This window comes from Maylandia zebra, linkage group LG23 (assembly GCF_041146795.1).
Source record: "Maylandia zebra isolate NMK-2024a linkage group LG23, Mzebra_GT3a, whole genome shotgun sequence".
NCBI classification, from domain to species: domain Eukaryota; kingdom Metazoa; phylum Chordata; class Actinopteri; order Cichliformes; family Cichlidae; genus Maylandia; species Maylandia zebra.
Genome location: NC_135188.1, coordinates 1,001,560 through 1,021,727, shown reverse-complemented (window position 1 = coordinate 1,021,727; position 20,168 = coordinate 1,001,560). Strand labels below are relative to the sequence as shown.

The following is a 20,168-nucleotide window of genomic DNA, read 5'->3' as shown; positions in this document are numbered from 1 at the left end:
CGAACTTTGGATTGTTGTATCTGCGTCTCGACTTTGACTGATGTTTGCATTTGAATGATCACATGAACTTCCTGCCCAGATTAAAGCATTAGCTGGTCAGGGGTACTGTTCAGTGAGCTCTCGGGGCACTGGGGTCGTGGTCCTCCTCTGTTTCCGAGTCCGGTGGGGTATTAGGGACAACAAGGGGACTGCTTTAAATAGCACCACAGCTGTGGAAACTAATCAGCACTGCAAGGACAGCTAACCTGAGTCAGACTGGGCCTTAGCATCAGCTGCTGCAGCACAACAACTCAGACTCCCCTGTGGATATTTCATGGTGGTACAGCCCGCGCCCCCACGCTGAAACCCCTGTAAAGTGGCTCATCGGGTCAAAACTGCGCCATGTGCTGCTGAATGGACACACCTGTCCACACCTCTAGCAAAGGTACACATAACTTATGAGCAAATTTCAAACCACATAACCAAGCAGTCAATAGAAAAGGCCGGCGCTACGTGACACGCTCATGAGCTCAGCAAAAGGAAAAAAACTCATCAAATCTTTTATGTCTCTTTTCATTTAAGTCACTTATAAACAGGCTGATTCACACAAGCAGGACTTGGACCAGTTAAAACACATTTCAGCGACCCTCTGATTCTTCCATCCACGCCTCATATAAAATATATTCCTGACACTTGGTCATGATGAAGCTCAGCCATGTCGGACTGTGAAGCAATCCTTCCTCCTGAGCAGACAGGCCAGTCCAGTGGCATGCAATCATGATACAAAGTTGTGCTTTGGAAACAGTTAAAAGGCAAATGGAAAGTAACAAAGTGTGATCATGAGCAACAGCCTGCTCGGGCCCAGAGCAGTACTAATCTGCAGGTTGAGCTGGATGATTGCATTTTTAGAAGAAATTGCTGTGTTCTGGCCAGACTTGGCAATGCACTGTAGGACATGAACTCTGTGATGCCTCTGCCTTTTCTCCAGCCTACATAGTTAAATGAGATCAAATTAGGTGGTCCGGAAAGAACAGAACAACCCTTCATCAGCTGAGACATGAACAGATGTTTGTGCTGTTTTCAGAAGAACAAGCAGACTGTTGTTCAGCTCGTGCCCCCGTGTGTCTAAATCAAAATAATCAGAATGAATGCTTGTTAGCATCCGTGTTTGTTTTGTTGTTGTTGTTTTTAACAGTTTCTCTCTTGAACTACATTATAACTAATTTGGGAAATGTTACATACAAACATGAGATCAATGTGGTTTTATTTGGCTCTTCTGTATTAAAGTAGGGACTTAGAACATTTCCGTAATAATGATTCAAAACAGCCCAAAGTTAAAATATTCCAGTTATCTGATAACAGGCACTGGCTTCCACTCTGCACCACTGGCTTGGTGACAGCCCTCCGAGGGACGGTTATTATGGTACTACCCATGACTGGACACAATATTAACAAGGACAGATTTATATGTAATCGTGCATCAGTCAGCAGCTGGTCTCATGGCCCGGGGCTTGTGTACATTTATTACCTGAAATCATGAGGAAAGCTGGTTTATCCTCCTGTGCTGTTAAACAAATTAAACCTTCATCGAGGCGCCTTCCTGTCAGCGTGGATGCAGAATATGAGCGTCTCTCACTGCCCCCTAGTGGAAACAAAGGGAAAATACCTGTAACAGTCCTGACCGTAAAATGAAAGGCAAGAAATATATCATGTGAGCTGGTGACTAATTATAAATATTCATTATTCTGCACTTGATGTCTTTATGCTTCAGTTTAAAGGTTGTTCAACGACCTGAGCAAACTAAGAAACTCATTATGATGTGTTGACCTGAAGCCCCTTCATTAAAAGCCTGTGTGTATGTGTTTGCATTGATGTCGTCGGTTTGTGTCACTGTGGCTGAACCAGTTATTAAGTAACAAAACACGTTACTTCACTTTAGAATCAGAGCCTTTCAGTCTCACTGAAATGTGAAATTAAGTGATTTTATGGAGAGAACATTAAGATTTTCTTTGACTGTTGCTGAATTTTGGGTTTTTTTGTTACTTTATTTGAGCTTTGAATACTAACACCCTTGTTTCTTTTATTTCCATAATGTTGTGAAACATGTGTCTACAGGTGTGTTTATGCTTTATTGGTAGTGCTGTAAGAAAGTCAAACATTAATCATAAACAGTGGATTTCAGACTGTGGGCTGGGCACTGCTGGGCACAGAGCCAGTGGACGTGTGGGTGTGGACTAGTGGAAATATCGATTGAAAATAAGTTAAATGAATGTGATGTTTGTTGTCATAAAATGATGACAAATATATGTTTGTGTGTGTGTGTGCGTGTGTGTGATTTTTGTAGAAAAAAGTACAATTTTCTTATACCCCACCTACCTTTATTTCACTAAAATGTGACATCTGACATGTTTTCAGCTTCCAGAGTTAAAGTATCTTCTTCTTTTGGGTTCCAACACATCAACCCTCTGCCTGCTCTGCTTCAGTACATCCATGAATCTTCTCTGTGGTCTTTCTCTTTTCCTGCTGCCTGGCAGCTCCATATTCAAGATCCTTTCTCCAACGTATCCATTGTCCCTCCTCTGTCCCTCCACATGTCCAGACCATCTCAGCTTTTCCTTTCTCATTTTGTCTCCAAGCTGGTCATCCTGAGCTTCCACTCTGATGTACTCATTTCTAATCTTGTCCGTTCTGGTCCCTCAGGCCAAAAATCTTTAACTCTGCCACCTCCAGCTCCTTCTTCTGTCTTGTTGTCAGTGCTGCCATCTCTGAACTATACATCATAGAAGGTCTCACTAAACCTTCTGGGCATGAGCTGATGGCTGGATATTCTAATAGAGAGCAGAAGTCACGATTCCATCAATTACAGTGTGCAGTCGTCCAGGTCCTGAAGCAGCAAAGCAGCTCAGACCATCATACTAACAGACTAGCTACGATGGTCTGTTTATGAAAAACCTTCCAAAAAGCTCAGTTTTTGTCTCGTCAGTCCGCAGATTATTTTTCCAAGAGTCTTGGGGATCATCAAGATGTTTTTTTTTGGAAAATGTGAGACGAGCCTTTGTCTTCTTTTTGGTTAATAGTGGCTCTTTCCGTTTTTGCCCACTCTGTCTTCCTTATTGTTGAATCATCAACACTAACAATAACTTAACAGGTGAGGCCTGCAGTTCTTAGACATTGTTTTAGCCCTGTGTGGAAAGCTTTTCGACACAGGGCCAGGTAGGTTTGGATGGCTTTTTTTCCCGTAATAATTTAAACTGTCTATTGTTATTTGCCTGAGTGTGACAAATATGCAAAAAATAAAAATAAAAAGATAGAATCTATTTATATATCTGTATGAAAATGTATGTGTGTGTGTGTGTGTGTGTGTGTGTGTGTGTGTGTGTGTGTGTGTCGGGGGGGACTGGCTCAGTATTTACAGGAAATACATTGTTATTCACAAGCATTTGTGCCCCTGTGCCGAGACAAAATACTGAAAGCAGTTTAGCGCGCACGCTCCACACATGCGCACTATTGACAGCGCCCATCACGTCGAATAAACAACTTCCTGGTCCGGGAAAATCTGACATTATCGCGATAGACGGGCTGATCTGTTAGTACTTCTGCACTTCAGCGGCACGGGCCTGACGCTGGAATGCAAAAGCATAAGTTATTTAGCCCAAACAAAGAACCGGGAAACGTCGGCGCACCTTTTCAGAAGTATCACAGCTATCCCTCGGGACTCCGCTACAGCCCGAGACATGAAGGGGACTCTTAACGTGTGGTAAGAGCCATGGAGCCGTTTTAGTGGCTAACGTTGGCTGGCTTTAGCATAGTTAGCTAGCTAATCCATCAACACCCGGGCTTGTGACAGCAGCTGACCAGCCAGCCGGACCGAGCTAGGGTTAGCATTAGCATATTTAGCTGACAGGCTGTTGAATTAAGTTAGCCTGGTTTAAACGCATTGTTGGTTTAGGGGTTTATGACGCTGCGTTAGTGACAGGTGACATCGGAGCGTCTTCCAGGAGTGGCAGGATTGTCTTTTAGGGTGCACAGGTGCGGTTGTTTATGTGAGTGATGTACGGAGGCTAATTGATGCTGATAACTAGCCTGCTAGCTAGCATTGGTATGTCGTCGTTGCTTGGTGCAACAGTATGGCAAACAAACAACAGACTGACAGCCACCTCCTTACTTAGCACGCGTGTGCTAATGGGAATAAATGGCACAATAATCCATGTTTTCGTTTCGTCTGTGTCTTCCATTCACGGATTAACTGTATTCGGTTAAATAAGCAACATGACATGCCGCACAGTGACTGTTTAATTGATACGTGCGTTAAGATTACTGCTGACACATAGGGTGTGTGACTGTCATTTGGCAGGCCGACAGTCCTGATGGGATCATTGCAGGAATTTCCACGTTCAATTATTTGTTTGCTTTGTTTGTCATCAGGGGATGAGACGAGATCGGTTATTTCGACATTTGCAGCTCTGGGCTCGTTGACTCTCTGTTTTGGCTCAGGATGGCGCAGGGAGGCTCTCAGCTCGACTACCACATCCTGCAGGACCTCAAGCAGCGTTTCCCAGAGATCCCAGAGGGGGTAGTGTCACAGTGCCTTCTGCAGGTACATATTGAAAGCTGCTATTTGGATTGAGACTTGTTATAATATATGTATTAGTGCATCATGTGTTTGCACTAATTCTTGCATCGTAAAAACATTGCAGAAGATATTTATGATCAGAACATGATACCTATTAATCACACTCCTTTCTGCCTCAGAACAACAATAACCTGGATCTCTGCTGCCATCTGCTGGCTCAGGAGAGTAACAGATACCTGTATGGTGATTTCCATCCCAGTCCAGAGGAGGGGCGGCTGAACCGAAATCACATGCTACACATTAGCTTGGGCTACCCAGGTTCAGATGCAAGCAAATCAAATGGAGGAGCAGGAGGAGTAGGGCGCTCCCTAGTGCACAGCACCAGTGACAGTCACATCGATCCGCAGCGACCCAACTACCCCGAACCGCTGTCAGCTCCTGCCGCCATGGCTCCTTCCCCTGGATACAATCCTTTTTTCATGAATGATCAGAGCCGCTCGGCCAGTACTCCCACCCCTCCACCCACAATGCCAGGCATGTCTCCCACATACTCTTCTGTTTCACATTACACCATGAACCCTATAACAGTCACTCTTTCGCAAAGCATACCCAACGTCCCACAAGCTCTGCAGATCCCTCCTGGACACTACGCAAACAACACCAACCCAAGCCTGTACATTCGACCCTCGCCATCTCAAAGCCCACAGCCAGCACCCTGGTCCTCCTCAGGTGCACCTGTCTATCAACATCAGCAGTCCCCTTACAGCACTCCCACATACGGCTCACCTTACAGCTCCCCACAGCATCAGGTCCAGGCGCAGCCCCAACCGCAACCCCAGCTGCAACCCCAGCTGCAACCCCAGCACCAGCCCCAGCACCAGCAGTATGTCTTCCTCCCTATTAGCTCCCCAACTCTTCCCAGCATGCCCTACCATCACCAGCAGCCGCCCCAGCAACAGCCTCCTGTTTACAGGCCGTACCAAACAAAGAACCTCCTTAAGAACCAGATAGAGATTACTCTGGAGGGTCCGCGGCCTCGCAGCAATTCACCTGTGCACACTCCTCACCCCCAGGGACAACTTTACATGTCTACCAGTTCTTCGCCCAGCTCCCCTTCGAGGGGCATTGCAATGAGTGCAGGTCCGCAGTCGTACCACCCTGGGGTGTACATGCAGGGAAGACCTCGGCCCGCCTCGTCCCCTCAACCGGGGCAGTCAGCCTATACGTTCAAAATCAAAGTGTCCCCAGGAGGCCAGGCTCAGAGGCCCCCGAGCTCACCACCCGTCACTGAAGCCGAGCCTATTCTCAACATAGTAGACCAAGGGGCGCACAACGCCGCCCCTGCACCCATCCTGCCCATCTCCGCTCTACCGGGGACTATCACCAGTCAGTTTCAGCCAATGCCCAGACGTTCCAGCTCGGGCTCTGATGACTATGCCTACACGCAAGGTAAGGGCTTCTTGTTTTGGTTTGTCCATCAAAATCTTATATTTCAATATTCATATCATTTTATATATGTTATGCTTTGCAATACTTAAGATCTCGCCTGTCATGGGTTTATTAAGCAGCGTGACAACTTCTGCTGCTCATTGTTTGGACAGTGTGGTTGCAGCTGCACCTTCAGCCTTGTGATATTTTTTTACTGCTTTGTGCTTGATTGTCATCTTTAAGTATGTTTGGTTGTCTGCGTGTTGTGATGAGAAAAGGTGATTGTCAGCCTTTTTCTTTTCTTTTTTTAATTTAAGGCTGCATGTTGGTCTTTTGCACGTGTTAAGTACACATGACACTGCTTTCATGTGATTGTAGTCTTCCCCACGCCCTCTACCTGCACCACTTTCAGGCTTATAGCAGATTGGAGTCGCAGCAGAGCATTGCAGCTTTTCTTTTCTTTTTAAAAAAAGCCTTTTTGTGTTTGATGCGTTTCCCTTCAGCTCTCCTGCTCCACCAGCGGGCGAGGATGGAGCGTCTGATGAAGGAGCTGCGGCTGGAGCAGCAGAAACTCGAGCAGCTGAAGGGTGACGTCAACAACATGGAATACGATGCCCTTCAAAGACGCTTCCGACGAGTCAACTCCACCAGTCTTATCCCCCGAGTAAGGCCTGAACGTGTGCTTGTCTTACATGTCAGTCTTTGTGTGCTGCTTCACTGACCAAAGCTATAAAGGCAAGCTGTGAAATGATCACTGATTTTATTGATTATTATTTTATTCACTGGGAACTGCTTGATTATTCTCCCAAGACCTTCGTGGCTGCTGCTTACCTTGCAGAGTTTTCACTTGACTTCATTTTCGTTGATGTGCTGAAGGACTTGTCTGTGCATGTTTGTCCTGTTTGTGCAGTATTATCTAATCTCACCCGCTGCACACGCCTCACCGGTCCAACACCTGCAGTGAATGGCTTTTTGTGGTGTTAAGGTATATTGCCACCACTTTGTGGTGATATGTTGCCTGTAAAAACACCATATTTAAGGAGTATTAGAAAATCACTGAGACGGTCAAGCTGGTGTTAAGACTGGTTTGATTTCACTGCTAATACATATGAAAGTGGAGTGCGAGTGTGGGAGTGGGCTAATCAGACCGGCTCGTGTGCTTACTGTCTGCAGCCTGAGGAGATGACCCGACTACGCAGTCAGAACCGACAGCTTCAAATTGATATTGACTGTACACTGAAGGAAACAGATCTACTGCAGTCTAGAGGTATGTACGCATCACTCGCACACAAATGCATTCCCACACAAAGCTTTGAAGTGTCTCTGATTTATTTGAAAGCACTGATCTTGAAAGAGCCGAGGCCTGAAGCAGACGGTGTCGGGTCCAGAATGATGGACGAGTATCCGCTGCAGCGCATGCAGATGCAGGCTTGTGAAATGACTGGCCGGTGCGTTGCAGGCCTCGGGCTGATCTGTGCTCGACCTCCACTCTGGGCCCTGCGTAGTATTTCGCTGGCACATGATTCTTGTTGATTCTGCAGTTGAAACACTTGGCCTACAACACAGCGTGTGGACATTAGTTCCAATCCTTTATCTGTTTAGCAGGAGTGATGATGATGATGGAAGCAGCACACTCTCAGGGACCGTTTCCTTCAGGATTCATTTGGCTGTGTTCGTCTGACCCTCTGCTTTGCAAGATGTGCTGCAGAGAGCAGCCCCACAACTCGATGCTGCCACAACACACTCCATGGCACATTGTGTGTCTGTGGATGTGACATAAATGTTGGCCTGTGCGATCAGACGTTTCGTTCAACAGGATGGCAGCAAATCACAGTGCTCGTGTTCACCTGTGCCAGCACCGTTAGGAGTCTGATACCTAATTTTCTAACAAAGACAAGATTATCAGTGCCGTTAATTCAAGATAAGCTCGTGTGCCTGTGAGATGTGGCCTCATGTTATTCATGTCACATCGTGAGATTCTTGTTGTCCTGAAATGGTAGCTGTTAAAGGTAAAATTAATTTGACAACACGCAAACATTTTACATAAAACTTGTTTACAACTTTCTTCTACAAACTCGAGGACTTTGCTTACAGAGAAAATCCAACAGTTATTTAAGTAAACGTCTCACCAGCCTGATAAAAGCAATCACAACATGTGTGAATGTGTCATTAATCTGTAATCTATTATTTCAGTTCAAACAATCGTTGTGAAGCCTGCTTGTTTGTTGTTTAACGATTCTGTGTGTGTCTGTTTTTCTTTGCTTCAATTTAATATAAAAATCTTTGAGAAAAAATATTTTCCTATAGATGATAAAACACTTAATTATTTGTCATCAAACAGTTAAAGCAACAATTACTTGATGCTCCCAAAGTAGGATAAGACGTTTCAAGTAGGCCTGCACGATGCTCGTCTTCTTCCAGGTGTTTGATTGGCCGACAAGTTGTTGAGTAAACTGAGTCTTTGTGACAGCTGCCTCTGTCTGTCGTTGCCTGTTGGGACAGTTCTGGCTGAAACAGGCTCTCTTTAAAACAAACTAAAGCTTTCTGTCTGATCTCTGCAGGGAAGTTTGACCCCAAAGCAATGAACAACTTTTATGACAACATTCAGCCTGGTCCTGTGGTGCCACCCACATCTGGAAAGAAAGGTAAGCACTTCTGCAGAAGTCAGAGACATTTTAATATTTTACCAAGGTGCAGATTTGAGGCTTCATTCAGATCTTTGTCTCACTTTGGTCTTAATTCTTACTGTTTGGTCTGTTCATGCTGACAGCTGTGAAATTAAATGACACAGAGCTTTTTATAAAGTGCTGCAGATGCATAAAAATGTGTCCGTTTAAACATGTGGTTGCTCGGCAGCATCGTGATGCGATAGGTGTGTAATTCAACTATAAACGAGTTTTTGTTGCCTTAAGATTAAAACAAAAGTCTTTTATAAAAAAGGATTTTAGGAAGATAAACGTTAAAATCAGGTCAGTTTAGGTTACTTAGTTGCTAGGCAACGTGTCGACATTATATCAGACTCAACTGAACTTTAGTGGATAAAAATCTGATTTCACTGTTGTGAAATTAAAATGCTGTGTAGCTTTTCTAAGGTGCTGTGGTGGCCCCACAGCTTACACGATCGCCTCACTGAAACCCTTTCGAGCATCTGGAGTTAAAGTTGGCCAAAACAAACATGCGGCACTTCCCACACTACCCACCCAAAAGTAGAACTGGCTGTAGTGCAGGACATCCACTAATTGGAAAGTTGGTGGTTTCTTAGCTTCTCCAGTTTGATAGCAGATACTGATCCCAGAGCTGCTTCACTCACATTCGATAAAATGATAGTTTAGCGTAGACAAAAGGAGTAGAGTAGGAAGGTGCTGTATGAGAAGCAGTTCATCTAGCATCATAATATCTGATGTAGAGAAAAACCTTCAGGGCCAGACGATGCACCTGTTGCTCAGCTGCTGAGTGTAGCAGGACCTCGGACAGAGATGTAAGATTCGCTCTGCGGTTTAGTAAATGCATGTTTCTGTCAGGTTTCACCCTTGGGCGGTCGTGGCTCAAGAGTTGGGAGTTCGCCTTGTAATCGGACAGTTGCCGGTTCGAGCCCCGGCTTGGACAGTCTCGGTCGTTGTGTCCTTGGGCAAGACACTTCACCCGTTGCCTACTGGTGGTGGTCAGAGGGCCCGGTGGCGCCAGTGTCCGGCAGCCTCGCCTCTGTCAGTGCGCCCCAGGGTGGCTGTGGCTACGATGTAGCTGCCATCACCAGTGTGTGAATGTGTGCGTGAATGGGTGGATGACTGGATATGTAAAGCGCTTTGGGGTCCTTAGGGACTAGAAAAGCACTATATAAATACAGGCCATTTACCATTTTTACCATTTGAATGATTACCTGCATTCGTTTTAATGCAGCTCTGAGTTGCAGCCTTTCATTACTGATGCGCATGTTTTACCACGTGAATGAGCTTCTTTCTTTTTGTCAGAAGGGACACAGGCCTCGAAGCGGGTGCCCCAGACGGACGAGGACTTTGAAGGCGCCCAGTGGAACTGTGAAAGCTGCACCTTCCTCAACCACCCTGCACTAAACCGCTGTGAACAGTGCGAGATGCCACGCTACACCTGAGCTTACGCACTGTGCTGTATCTCCACTCCTGCCTCATCCCTTGCAAATCCCTGGATACTATAAGCCCCGCCCCTCTACAGTCTGCAGAATCTGTGTAGAGGTCTCATCCCATCAATCAGTATACGTCCCCTCCTACCTGCTGAGGAAGAGCCACTTATCCCTCTCGTCCTGCTCTGGTCCCCTACTCCTGTGCACTTTGACCTTTGTTTTCTTTGATGGATAATGACCACGGAGGGCTGGAGCTTCCGGCGGCAGACATGTAAGAGCATACTGCGGCTCAGACGGCGGGCGCAGCAGGCTTCAGAGATGTCAGAGCGCTTTAAGGATTGAGGAGGAGGAGCTGTGGTTTACCTGGCGACCATTCCATGCAGAACTAATGACTGCCCTGTTTACACTGTGCCCATTCCCGAAGTACAAATGGAGACACTTGTTTTATCCAGGACCTCCAGCTCCCCCATTCTGACAGTGGAACAATGAAAGCAATGAGTATATAAGTTGTGACTAATGCGAAATGTAGACTTTACACTGTATCTGGCTCTGTATGAGAGCTCACTGAAAGAACACTAAAGACACTTGCATACGAGTATGTTCCTGGTACTTTTATGCATATTATTACCACCCTGTATTATGTGTTCAACAGATGTTGATTTCCTGTGCAAATGCCTCAACTTGCTGTACTTAATAAAAGAGCTGATTCTATGTGACTTGATCCTGCGCAGGTGCAGAGTTTCTCTCCTTCCCAAATGAAACACGCACGATTGATTTATTTTCTACTACATGTTTATTGTGTTTATCAGACCAGTGGGAATTGTAAATGCATGCACACATTCATTTACTTTGATGTTGCAGGAGGGAGTTCATGAACGCTATAAAGGAGCTTTAGGAAGACGCCCGTTACCACAGCACGCCGCCGTAGGTCGTCTACCTCGCGGTCCTCGTTTCACTCGTACACAGCACGTCTCACTCTGGCGTGCACCTTCGCTCAGACGCTAAAACCGAGTCTGTTGCCTTTTTCAGCTACAGTCTAGGGAAGCAGATGTATTTTTAATGGTGCCTGTTGAGAGCGTTTCATTTCCTACTGAGAGGGAAGATAAGGAGGCATCACACGGGTAGGTCTGTGAGCACATGCTGGGTGGTATGATCATGCACACTCGCTCAGCAGACGTGGTCATTTGCCCTCTACCTTCCTACTGCTGTGCTTGTAACTAACAAGCTTTATTATTTTATTTATGATGCAGTTTCCTGAAAAAGAAGGTATGACTGGGGGTATTTGAAAGGTTCTCACAGCAGGTTTACTAAAGCCAAGACTTCAGGTGATCTCACGATCGGCCGCTACTTTTAGATCGCCCTCTGACACTGATGCTGGATCTTCCATAGTGTAAAAGCTATGATCCGGGGCCGGGCAGCAGCCTAAGCAAGGATGCCCAGACCTCCACAGCCCAGCCACCTCCTCCAGTTTATCCTGGGAAATGCTGAGGAACCTCTTCAGCTCGACTCCTGTAGCTGGACATCTTAAACCAGCGACTGTCCTCCCTACGGAGGGCTCAGGTTCAAACAATTCAATTCAATTTTATTTATATAGCGCCAAATCACAACATAAGTCGCCTCAAGGCGCTTCATAGATACAGAGAAAAACCCAACAATCATATGACCCCCTATGAGCAGCACTTTGGCGACAGTGGGAAGGAAAAACTCCCTTTTAACAGGAAGAAAACAGAAGCTAATGTTTGCAGTCTGTGGTCATGGATACTTGGAATTCCAGGGAGCGATCTAAAAATAACAGCTGTGCTGGAAGCTTTGTGGGCGTGTCGCGGGTAAAAGGTAACTTTGAACGTTAGATGACCAAATTAAATTCAGGCAATGCTTTGGATTTTTTTTATAGTTTTGTTCTCAGAACTTCTTGATCGCATCTTGTAAATCAGGTTTTGTGTAGAAGACACTCGTGAGTCATTAACTAGGATTGTGTTACTTCCACCCGTTTGGAAGGTGTTAGCTGTCTTAGGTAGCTTCTGTTTGTTTATTGACCCAGTTATAATAGACACAAGCAGGACAGGACAAATGCAGTGAGTCCAGGGAGCTCCGTGACATGCTTTCTCCGATATATTAAAGTCTGCTGGCAGCAGAAGAAAGCTTGGCCAGCCTCCAGTTATTGTTGCGTCTCTGGGGAAATGTGGCATGTTGCATTCTTTAGGTGTGCCTCCTCAGTTTGTCATCCTCAGGATATCACTTCAAAAGAATGTCTTCCTCTCTACATCTCCTTCTCTTCTCTGATTGGCTAATTAGTCCATCAATTCCTCCGGGTATGGGGCCAGCGAATCCATCTGTTCACAACACACCTTGTGTCCAGAACTAAGACCTACTGGAGTTACACTTAAAGGGGACGCAGGATTATCTGACCGGTGGCATTCGCTCCCAAATGAAAGTGCCTCGCTTCTTTATATGACTGGATTCGCTGCCAACCCTCCTAAGAGACCTCAGGGCTTCAGTCCAATGAGCAAGGACAGCATTTCAGACAAGTTCACAGTATCAAATACAAGAGCTCCTTTCCAGTCCTGAAATTTTTAATGAGCATTTTTTTTCCTATTTCTGGTCTGGTTGTGCGATGTGTAACAGAGGTGCTATTACTAATGTGGACACTAGCTGGGTGAGGTCCCAGGTTTCTCCTCTTGTCTTTTCAGTAGTAGTCTTCATAGTTTTTGGGGTTGAGGCAGTAGAGGAGGGCGCCTCCGAAAGAGAAGATGGTGGATCCCCATGCCAGGCCGTAGCCCCAGTTAAATTCATGGTAGATCCTCAGACTGACCGTCTCTATGAACTTGATGGGGAAGAGAACCAAGCTGCACACTTGGAGCACAACTGCAAGAAAAACAGACAGTTCAGACGCAAGATGCATCATTAAAGTTGGGGTCTTCCTGTGCACATTCGATGAAAATGTATTTTCTTTACATACCTGCAGAGAAAAGCATGACGGCCACAGGCTTGTAGCAGCGACTCCTGGAGCCAAAGCACAGGGAGAACAGCGCCACGAGGAAGGCGAGCAGCGTGAGGGCTGCTCCCCCCAACAGCAGAGCCAGGGTGGCGATCTGCCAGTCTGAGACGAGCACAAACACAGGGGCAGAGAGGAGGGAGAGGGGGAGGGAGGAAAACCGTGAAATCACACTGAAACAGAGAGTGACACAGGTAGCTAAAAAAAGGTTACTCTGGAGAGCCGTGTCGGCGCTGCTGACAGGAGGGGGGAAGCGGAGAGACAAGATGAGGACGGATAAAGGGAAGAAGACAGAGGCAGCAGAATAGGTCACAGGCTGCAGTGGTTAGCCACAGTAACAGTGCAATACTCAGTCCCTCAAAAGTAAATAACACTGGTGGTGAATTGCCACAGTGTAAACACAAACTATTTGTGGTTCGGAGGCTGAGCGATGGCGGCGATGGCTCGGAACATTTCTGAGCCACCGGGGACCCGTTGGCGGGGTGCAGATGAGGAATGCAAACCCTCAAACTGAGCACAGGCCTTTTTCTGGCACGAACACGCGCCTGGTTACACGTGCACATTTCCAACAGTCCAGTAATGGATCCCAATGGAGCAGAAAGGTGACTCTGACAATGAGTATATCCCTGTCGGCTGATGACTGCTCAGCAGCATCCTCAGCATCCCATCCACACTTGAGTGGAAATAGCTGTCTGCCCCAAACAGACGCAGCTGTGAAAGGCAGAAAAATACGATCGTAGGCTTCTTCTTCTTTTTTAGATGCCTTGCCTTTTTCTTGAGAAAACAGTTTTTCTTAGTCTAAATTAGCCACGGGACACCAACTGACTGTTGAGAGACAATATACGTTATTGTTTAGAGATTAGGGGTCTCTTTCATTGCTTTACTGTTTACTTGCGGAAACAGGAGGTCTGCATGTAAACAGGAGGAGGATATTATGATGAAGCATTTGATTACACAGGAGGAAATCATTTAAAGTACGGTGGGTGGAAAAAGGTAAACATCAAAGCATAAAGGGGATTGGGCTCTGTATACGCGGCTCAGTGTTACAGAGTGTGGAAAAGTTTACAGTGACTGACTAAAGTTTATTTAGTCTGTTTTTAGTACGTGTACGAGGTATTGTTTATTACGGAGTCTGGGAAATAAAAAAAGATTAAGCATGGCTGAGAATACTTCCTCTCTGCTGAGGCAGAAAATCATTAAAACAGCAGAAGAAAGTGACGGAACATAAGCTGCTTAAAATACAGTTCCCACTCTTGTTGGAGGGAAATTTTATTGGAGGGGCCAAGCCGCTCAAATATAAACAAACATCAACCACTTCTGACCAAATATGGCTCAGGATTTAGAGTTTAAAAAATGGGTCCTGTCACCACAGGATGCTGGAGCGAGCCCACAAAAAGCAGAGCACCACTTTTCCTTCAGCCTCCCTGCTTTCACAACCACAGCGACCCCCTCGCTGCTGCTGCCTCTCAGCAAAGAGGAAGGGTTACACTGACTTGACCCGCAGCTGTCACAGACCCATCACTGTTGAGATACTGTATCTTTCCTGGGTCATTTTGGTGCCCGCAGCCCAGCCGGCGCGCAACTTTATCATGAAAACAGCAGGATGCAGAAAGTCATCTCATCTCAGAATTGGAACGGATCCTGTTCGCTGTGCGAGAGACACAGCCAGAGTTAGGGTGCTTAAAGGCTTTGACGAGCAGGAAGTGCCAAACTATTAATCTGAGCCCCGCACGATAACAGATGGAAAAGGAGATACAGTACACAAGATCCAATCTGAGCATTAATTATGGTCCTCTGTACGGATGTCAGGAACTGCTGAAGTGTTAAGCAAATAAATCCTTCAAGGCCCCCGATTCAGTTGCTTTGTCTCAGACAACTGTGGAAGATCTGTGTCACAGAAGTGCCTCGAGTGTCTCTCTCTCTCGCACTGTCACACAATCTCAGCCTCACTCTCTCAAGGCAGCAGGATGAAGGCCTGTTTGAAGAAGCACCATCTTCAATCGGAGGCCCCAGGTTCGTGTCCTCTGTGTCGCTGAGCTGAGGCTCTGTCCCACAGAGCCGGTATGTGGCCTGCACAGTTCTGTGACCTCCCGTAAAGAGGAAGCAGGCCCCCAGAATGGGATAGCTAACATATTACATTATTAATACGCTTTGCCATCACTGCATCTCACTGAGCTGGACGTGCTCACACTCTGGCTCCACATTGATATCCTGATCTCGCACCACCCTGGCATGAACACACTGCTGCTGCTGCATTCCTGGCTCTATGTGGAGTCTGTAGCATTTATACTTGACCACCGGCAGCTCCTGACTACATGTGTGTGCGTGTCTGTCTGAGAGAGAAACACGCAGACAGGATAACCTATATGCATCTGCACAAACACTAGAGCACGTAATGAGGCCATACTTGATGTCTACCTTACAGCACATTATTACGGTTTAAAGAGAACTTTGTGCAGAACAAGTTCAAAACATCTGAGCTGCTGTTTCAGACTAACAGGATCTATTTAATGCCCGAAGCATGACACCAAGGAAATATCGCGGGTTGATGAGGGGAGGGGGTGGTTAGAAACTGATTACTGGGATTCAAATCAATAAGCCCTAGCCAAGCACGAGCCTGAGGAAATGGGAAGTTCACTGTGTGCATTTACTGTGGTATGCTGCTGCTGCTGGGAGCTGACACGGAGACTACGTGTCTTTATATGGCACCAAAGTGCACTTTGTCTGCGCTGACAGAGGAGGAATGGGGCCAGAGTGGCCCGCAGTTACTCATCTCAGACAGAAAGAAAACATTTTGTCAGACTAACAAAAATGCAATTCACCAGTCAGCACGCAGGAGCCGCTCAGAGACAGCAGAAACACAGACAGGAAATGTTAGACAGTCTGCTCAGGGATACAGCAGGATAAACCCGTGTAAGCTTTAGGCACATTTACAAGAAAATTAAAATGACAAACCTTCTCTGTGCGATCAGTTTCGACATTTTTTTGCTTTTATTGTGTTGCAAGATGGATCGTCATCTACAAACTGTGGCTTGAAAGCCTGCCAGTGCGTTAGAAATGTCATAAAGGGCTGTTGCACTGCTTTACATATGCAGTAGATATTTTGCACAGCGCTACAAACACTCAACTAGCGATAGGATCAATTTTCTGAGAGTTCAGCCAGCTTCTCTCTTCCTTTCTCTCGGTGGATTAGTAGCTATGATGGAAATATGAAATGCTTCTAGAAAAAAAAGCTAAGTGAGGGGACTCCATAAATAATTTTTTTTCCCTAATAGAGAAAATTTCTGGAGTGTTTCAGCTTGTTTCCCTGGTTACTAATCTGCAGGCATCTGGATCTCGGGGGAGTTCTCTGCTCTGAGCTGCCCCTGCTCCTTGGCCGGTGAAGAAACCCACACAAAGGCTCATTTTGATCGCAACAAAAGGCCAAATGAAACCCCAGCTGGACCGCTCCTGGCGAGGCAACATTCCCACATCATTCTGTGGCGCACTGAGCAAACGCTTTAAGCAAAAAAGAGTCAAACGGCCTAGAAAGAAACCAACGCGTCTTATTCATCAGACTTGTGAGACTTCACTTTTTCCTGTACTCGATTATTTCCCAATTGGACAGCAGTGCGCAACACACCGTTCTAGATCCTATTTCATGCAGAAAATGTCGGCACTTTAAATTAAACAGGCAATAGCTAATTATAAAGTAATTAACATCTAGCACTCTCTGGGGTGATGTTTTATAATTCTCACCCACAGAACAGATTGGTTCAGCAGCGCACTCTCCGCGGGGACCCTTTGTTATCCCTGAGAGCTGTGCATCGCACTTCATTTGAATATGAATGTAGGTGTCTGTCTGCGCCCACAACCCTGCGATTTCGAAGGTGAAGCATCCCTTAAAACTACAACACCCAACTGGTTTAAAACTTTCAGCCAACATGGTGGCACGTCACGCCAGCAGCCGCCAGTGTTAAGCGTGTCTGTGCGGGCACATGAGCGTCTTTCTCACCCGTGGCCAGCGTGCTGTTGCAGGACCAATCCTCGGAGCTGACGGGCTTCCAGCAAGACGCCCACAAGGACAGGGAGTACTGATCATCCGCGGTGACCCACGCCGGGCTCAACATGGCACCGACATCCAGGCAGAGAGCGAGAAAGACGCACACAAGTCCCACCAACTTCAGGGGCGTCAACGCCGTCACCCGCACCTCCTCTGTGCCGCTCACGGATGAAGCCATGTCTAAAGTATCTTACTCATTAAATAACAAATAGTAGCAAAAAACAATGAAACAAATGCGGGAAATCGCCAACCTTGAACCAGTAATAACTTGCGGTTGTTCCCTCTTGAACGCGCACAGTGTGGTGGCGAGCCTCCGCTCACTCTGCGTCCTGAGCCCAGAGGACGCTGCCGCGGTGTGTGCTGTGGATCCGGCGCTCTGCCGACGGAACCGTGCCACGGAGCTCTAAAATAACGGGGCTGCACCTGCTGGGTCCTAGTGCCAGGGTGTGTGTGTGTGTGTGTGTGTGTGTGTGTGTGTGTGTGTGTGTGTGTGTGTGTGTGTGTGTGTGTGTGTGTGTGTGTTCTAATGCTCTCACTGATAACCAGACAGATTTATGTTTCCATATTCAGATATTTGGGGGCTCCCAGCTGTTGTGGTCCTGCTCTTGATTTGAGATCAGTTAAATCTGTGTGTACTTATGTTACAGACCTTAATGTCACGGTACTGGGTCGTGTGACCCAGTGTTTGAGTTTTTATGTATCTTTTGTATTAATTTGGTTTCTAGTTTAGCTCATCTAGTTAATTTCTAAGTTGCAGTTTAGTCCTTTGTGTCTTAGTTGTTTCTGGCATCTCCCCCTGTACTGTCTACCTGTCATGTTTCATGTCTGTGTGGTCCTTGTTGTCAAGTTCGTGTCATGTCTGTCTCCATATTTCCTGTTTTATTTTGAAAGGCTCTGGTGTTCTTGCTCATTGCATTTAGTGCCCCTGTCCTGTCATTAGGTTCATGTGTGGCAGCTGTTCTTCCTCATGTGTTCCCCTGATCACCCCTGTGGGTATTTAGTCTGTGTACCTTCCCTCTGGTCAAGTTAAGTGTTTTTCAGGATTCTGTGCAGTTCGTGTTTGCCATTTGGTTTATGTTGTTTTTCATGCAGCCGCACGATGAGGTTCCGTGCAGGTCATGTTCATGTCTGTTTCGTCACGCCATTTGGTTCACAGTTTCCATGCATCTGCACAGCATTCTGTTCACAGTGATCATAGTTTTCCCTTTCAGTCGTGTTAGTGTTTTTCCAGTTTAGGTTTCTGGTTAGTTGCCTCTCTGTCCCTGTTATGTTTTGTCTACTCCCCTCTATATCAGCCCAAATAAAGGCTCGCTTTCAGTTTAAGTTCACTCCCGTCTCCTCACCTGTGTTCGCACCTGGGTCCACCACACACACCTCCTTATAGCGCTTTATCACCCCAGTAGAGCGCTTTGTTCTCAGACTGTTGGCTTACTTGTGGTTCCAGGATATTTAAAAGTAGAATGGGAGACTTAAGCTTTAGCCCAGTTTGGATTTGGGCACCAGACACCCTCTTAGGCTTAAAAAAAACATTTTTCATGAAGCATATATTTAGGGCTGCATCAGGTGACCCTGAATTCTCCCTCAGTTATTCTGCAGAAGGCCTAGGCTGCTGGAGGCTTCCCATGATGCTATGAGTGTTTTTTCTCCCTGCCCTGTGTGTTTATACACCCCTCTGTATTTTGTTATTAATCCCTGGCTTTGTTCGACACCTTGTCTTTTGTCCTGTCTCCCTCCCCTCACCAGGGACCCGTCACAGCCCTGAGCCTGCTTGTGCTGGACGTTTCTTCCGGTTAAAAGGGAGTTTTTCCTTCGCACTGTCACCAAAGCGCGTGCTCATAGGGGCTCATCTGATTGGGTGCAGTTTTCTCTCTTTTCTCTTTATCATTGTAGGGTCTTTACCTTACAAATAAAAGCCCCAACTTAAAACCTTTTAATGACGCAGCCTTCCGATGTTGTTTTGTTAAGTTTTTCACTCCCTTAAGTCACTTTTCCAAAAACTGACTGCAGCTTCTACCTGGTGATAGGAATGTTCTTTCTGGCTCAAAAGGCATTGATGTTATTCCCGAGAGGCATGTTTGACATATGTTTGACGGATTATAGGCCAAGAAGTCATTTCTGAAAGTTTACATTCTTGCAACAATGGATGCCCAATGCATCCATAAGGCAGCATGTTAGTGAAAGAATCTGAGCTAATAATTAACTAATTTTTATTCTTTAACTGTGTGTTATTTTACAAATTTAAAGTATTGTGTACAATTTATCATCAGTTTTCACTGGATGCCTAAATACATGTCATAGTGTGAGTGTGACAGTAGGTGTGTTTTATTGTAGGATACAGGAAGTCCAAAAAGCATAGCTGAATATTCCTGAGATGCTGTCTGTGATCTCTATGTTATATGAAATCATTGTTCAAATTGCATTATATAACCATTCAATATAAACTCACTGGACACTTTATTAGGTACACCTTGGTGGTACTGGGTTTGACCCCTTTTTGCCTTCAAATCAGTCTTAATTGTTTGTGGCATAGATTCAACAAGATGCTGGAAATATTCCCCGCAGCTTTTGGTTCATACATGATAGCATCACACAGTTGCAGCCGCGTGACGTGTACAGACCATTCTCTGTAAATGCCAGATATTGCTATGTGGGAAAAATCCCAGCAGACCGTCTGGCACCAACAACCATGTCATGCTCAAAGTCACTTAAATCCTCTGTTCTTCCTCATTCTTATGCTCAGTTTGAACTTTAGGAGGTTTTCGTTTCTATGTCTACATGCCTGTATGTTGCTCCCATGGGATTAATTCATTGGATATTTGCATTAACAAGCAGCTGAAGAGGTGTACTTAGGTAAGGCAGAGAGGGTTTGGACATGTGTAGAGAAAGGGTCGTGGATATATTGGACAAAATATGTTGAAGATGAAGCTACCAGGAAAGAGGAAAAGAGGAAGACCTCAGAGAAGGTTTGTGGATGTAGTGAAGGAGGACATGCAGAAGGTTGGTGTGACGGTATAGGATACTAGAGACAGGGTGAGATGGAGGCAGATGATCTGCT

At 46.0% G+C, this 20,168-nt stretch overlaps 2 protein-coding genes across 3 annotated transcripts; one reads left to right on the top strand and one right to left on the bottom strand.

The window, feature by feature from the left end:
* The first annotated feature begins 3,476 nt into the window (after nt 1–3,476).
* tab3 (TGF-beta activated kinase 1 (MAP3K7) binding protein 3) lies at nt 3,477–10,797 on the top strand. Its single transcript, XM_004570210.5, has 7 exons — nt 3,477–3,736; nt 4,405–4,576; nt 4,732–6,001; nt 6,484–6,644; nt 7,154–7,247; nt 8,542–8,625; nt 9,949–10,797. Exons 2-7 carry the CDS (start codon nt 4,475–4,477, stop codon nt 10,086–10,088), a joined length of 1,851 nt encoding a protein of 616 aa, XP_004570267.2. The 5' UTR covers nt 3,477–3,736; nt 4,405–4,474; the 3' UTR covers nt 10,089–10,797.
* A 53-nt stretch (nt 10,798–10,850) lies between these two features.
* On the bottom strand, nt 10,851–17,522 carry tmem47 (transmembrane protein 47). 2 transcript variants are annotated; one of them, XM_004570211.5, is made up of 4 exons: nt 17,365–17,522; nt 17,066–17,293; nt 13,036–13,176; nt 10,851–12,941 (listed from the first exon to the last, which is right to left on the bottom strand). In XM_004570211.5, the coding sequence occupies exons 2-4, from the start codon at nt 17,289–17,291 to the stop codon at nt 12,763–12,765; spliced, it is 546 nt and encodes a 181-aa protein (XP_004570268.1). In that variant the 5' UTR covers nt 17,292–17,293; nt 17,365–17,522; the 3' UTR covers nt 10,851–12,762. The 2 variants fall into 2 exon arrangements, with proteins under 2 accessions (XP_004570268.1, XP_012779837.1); XM_012924383.4 differs by having other exon boundaries at nt 17,066–17,521.
* Between the last annotated feature and the right edge of the window lie 2,646 nt (nt 17,523–20,168).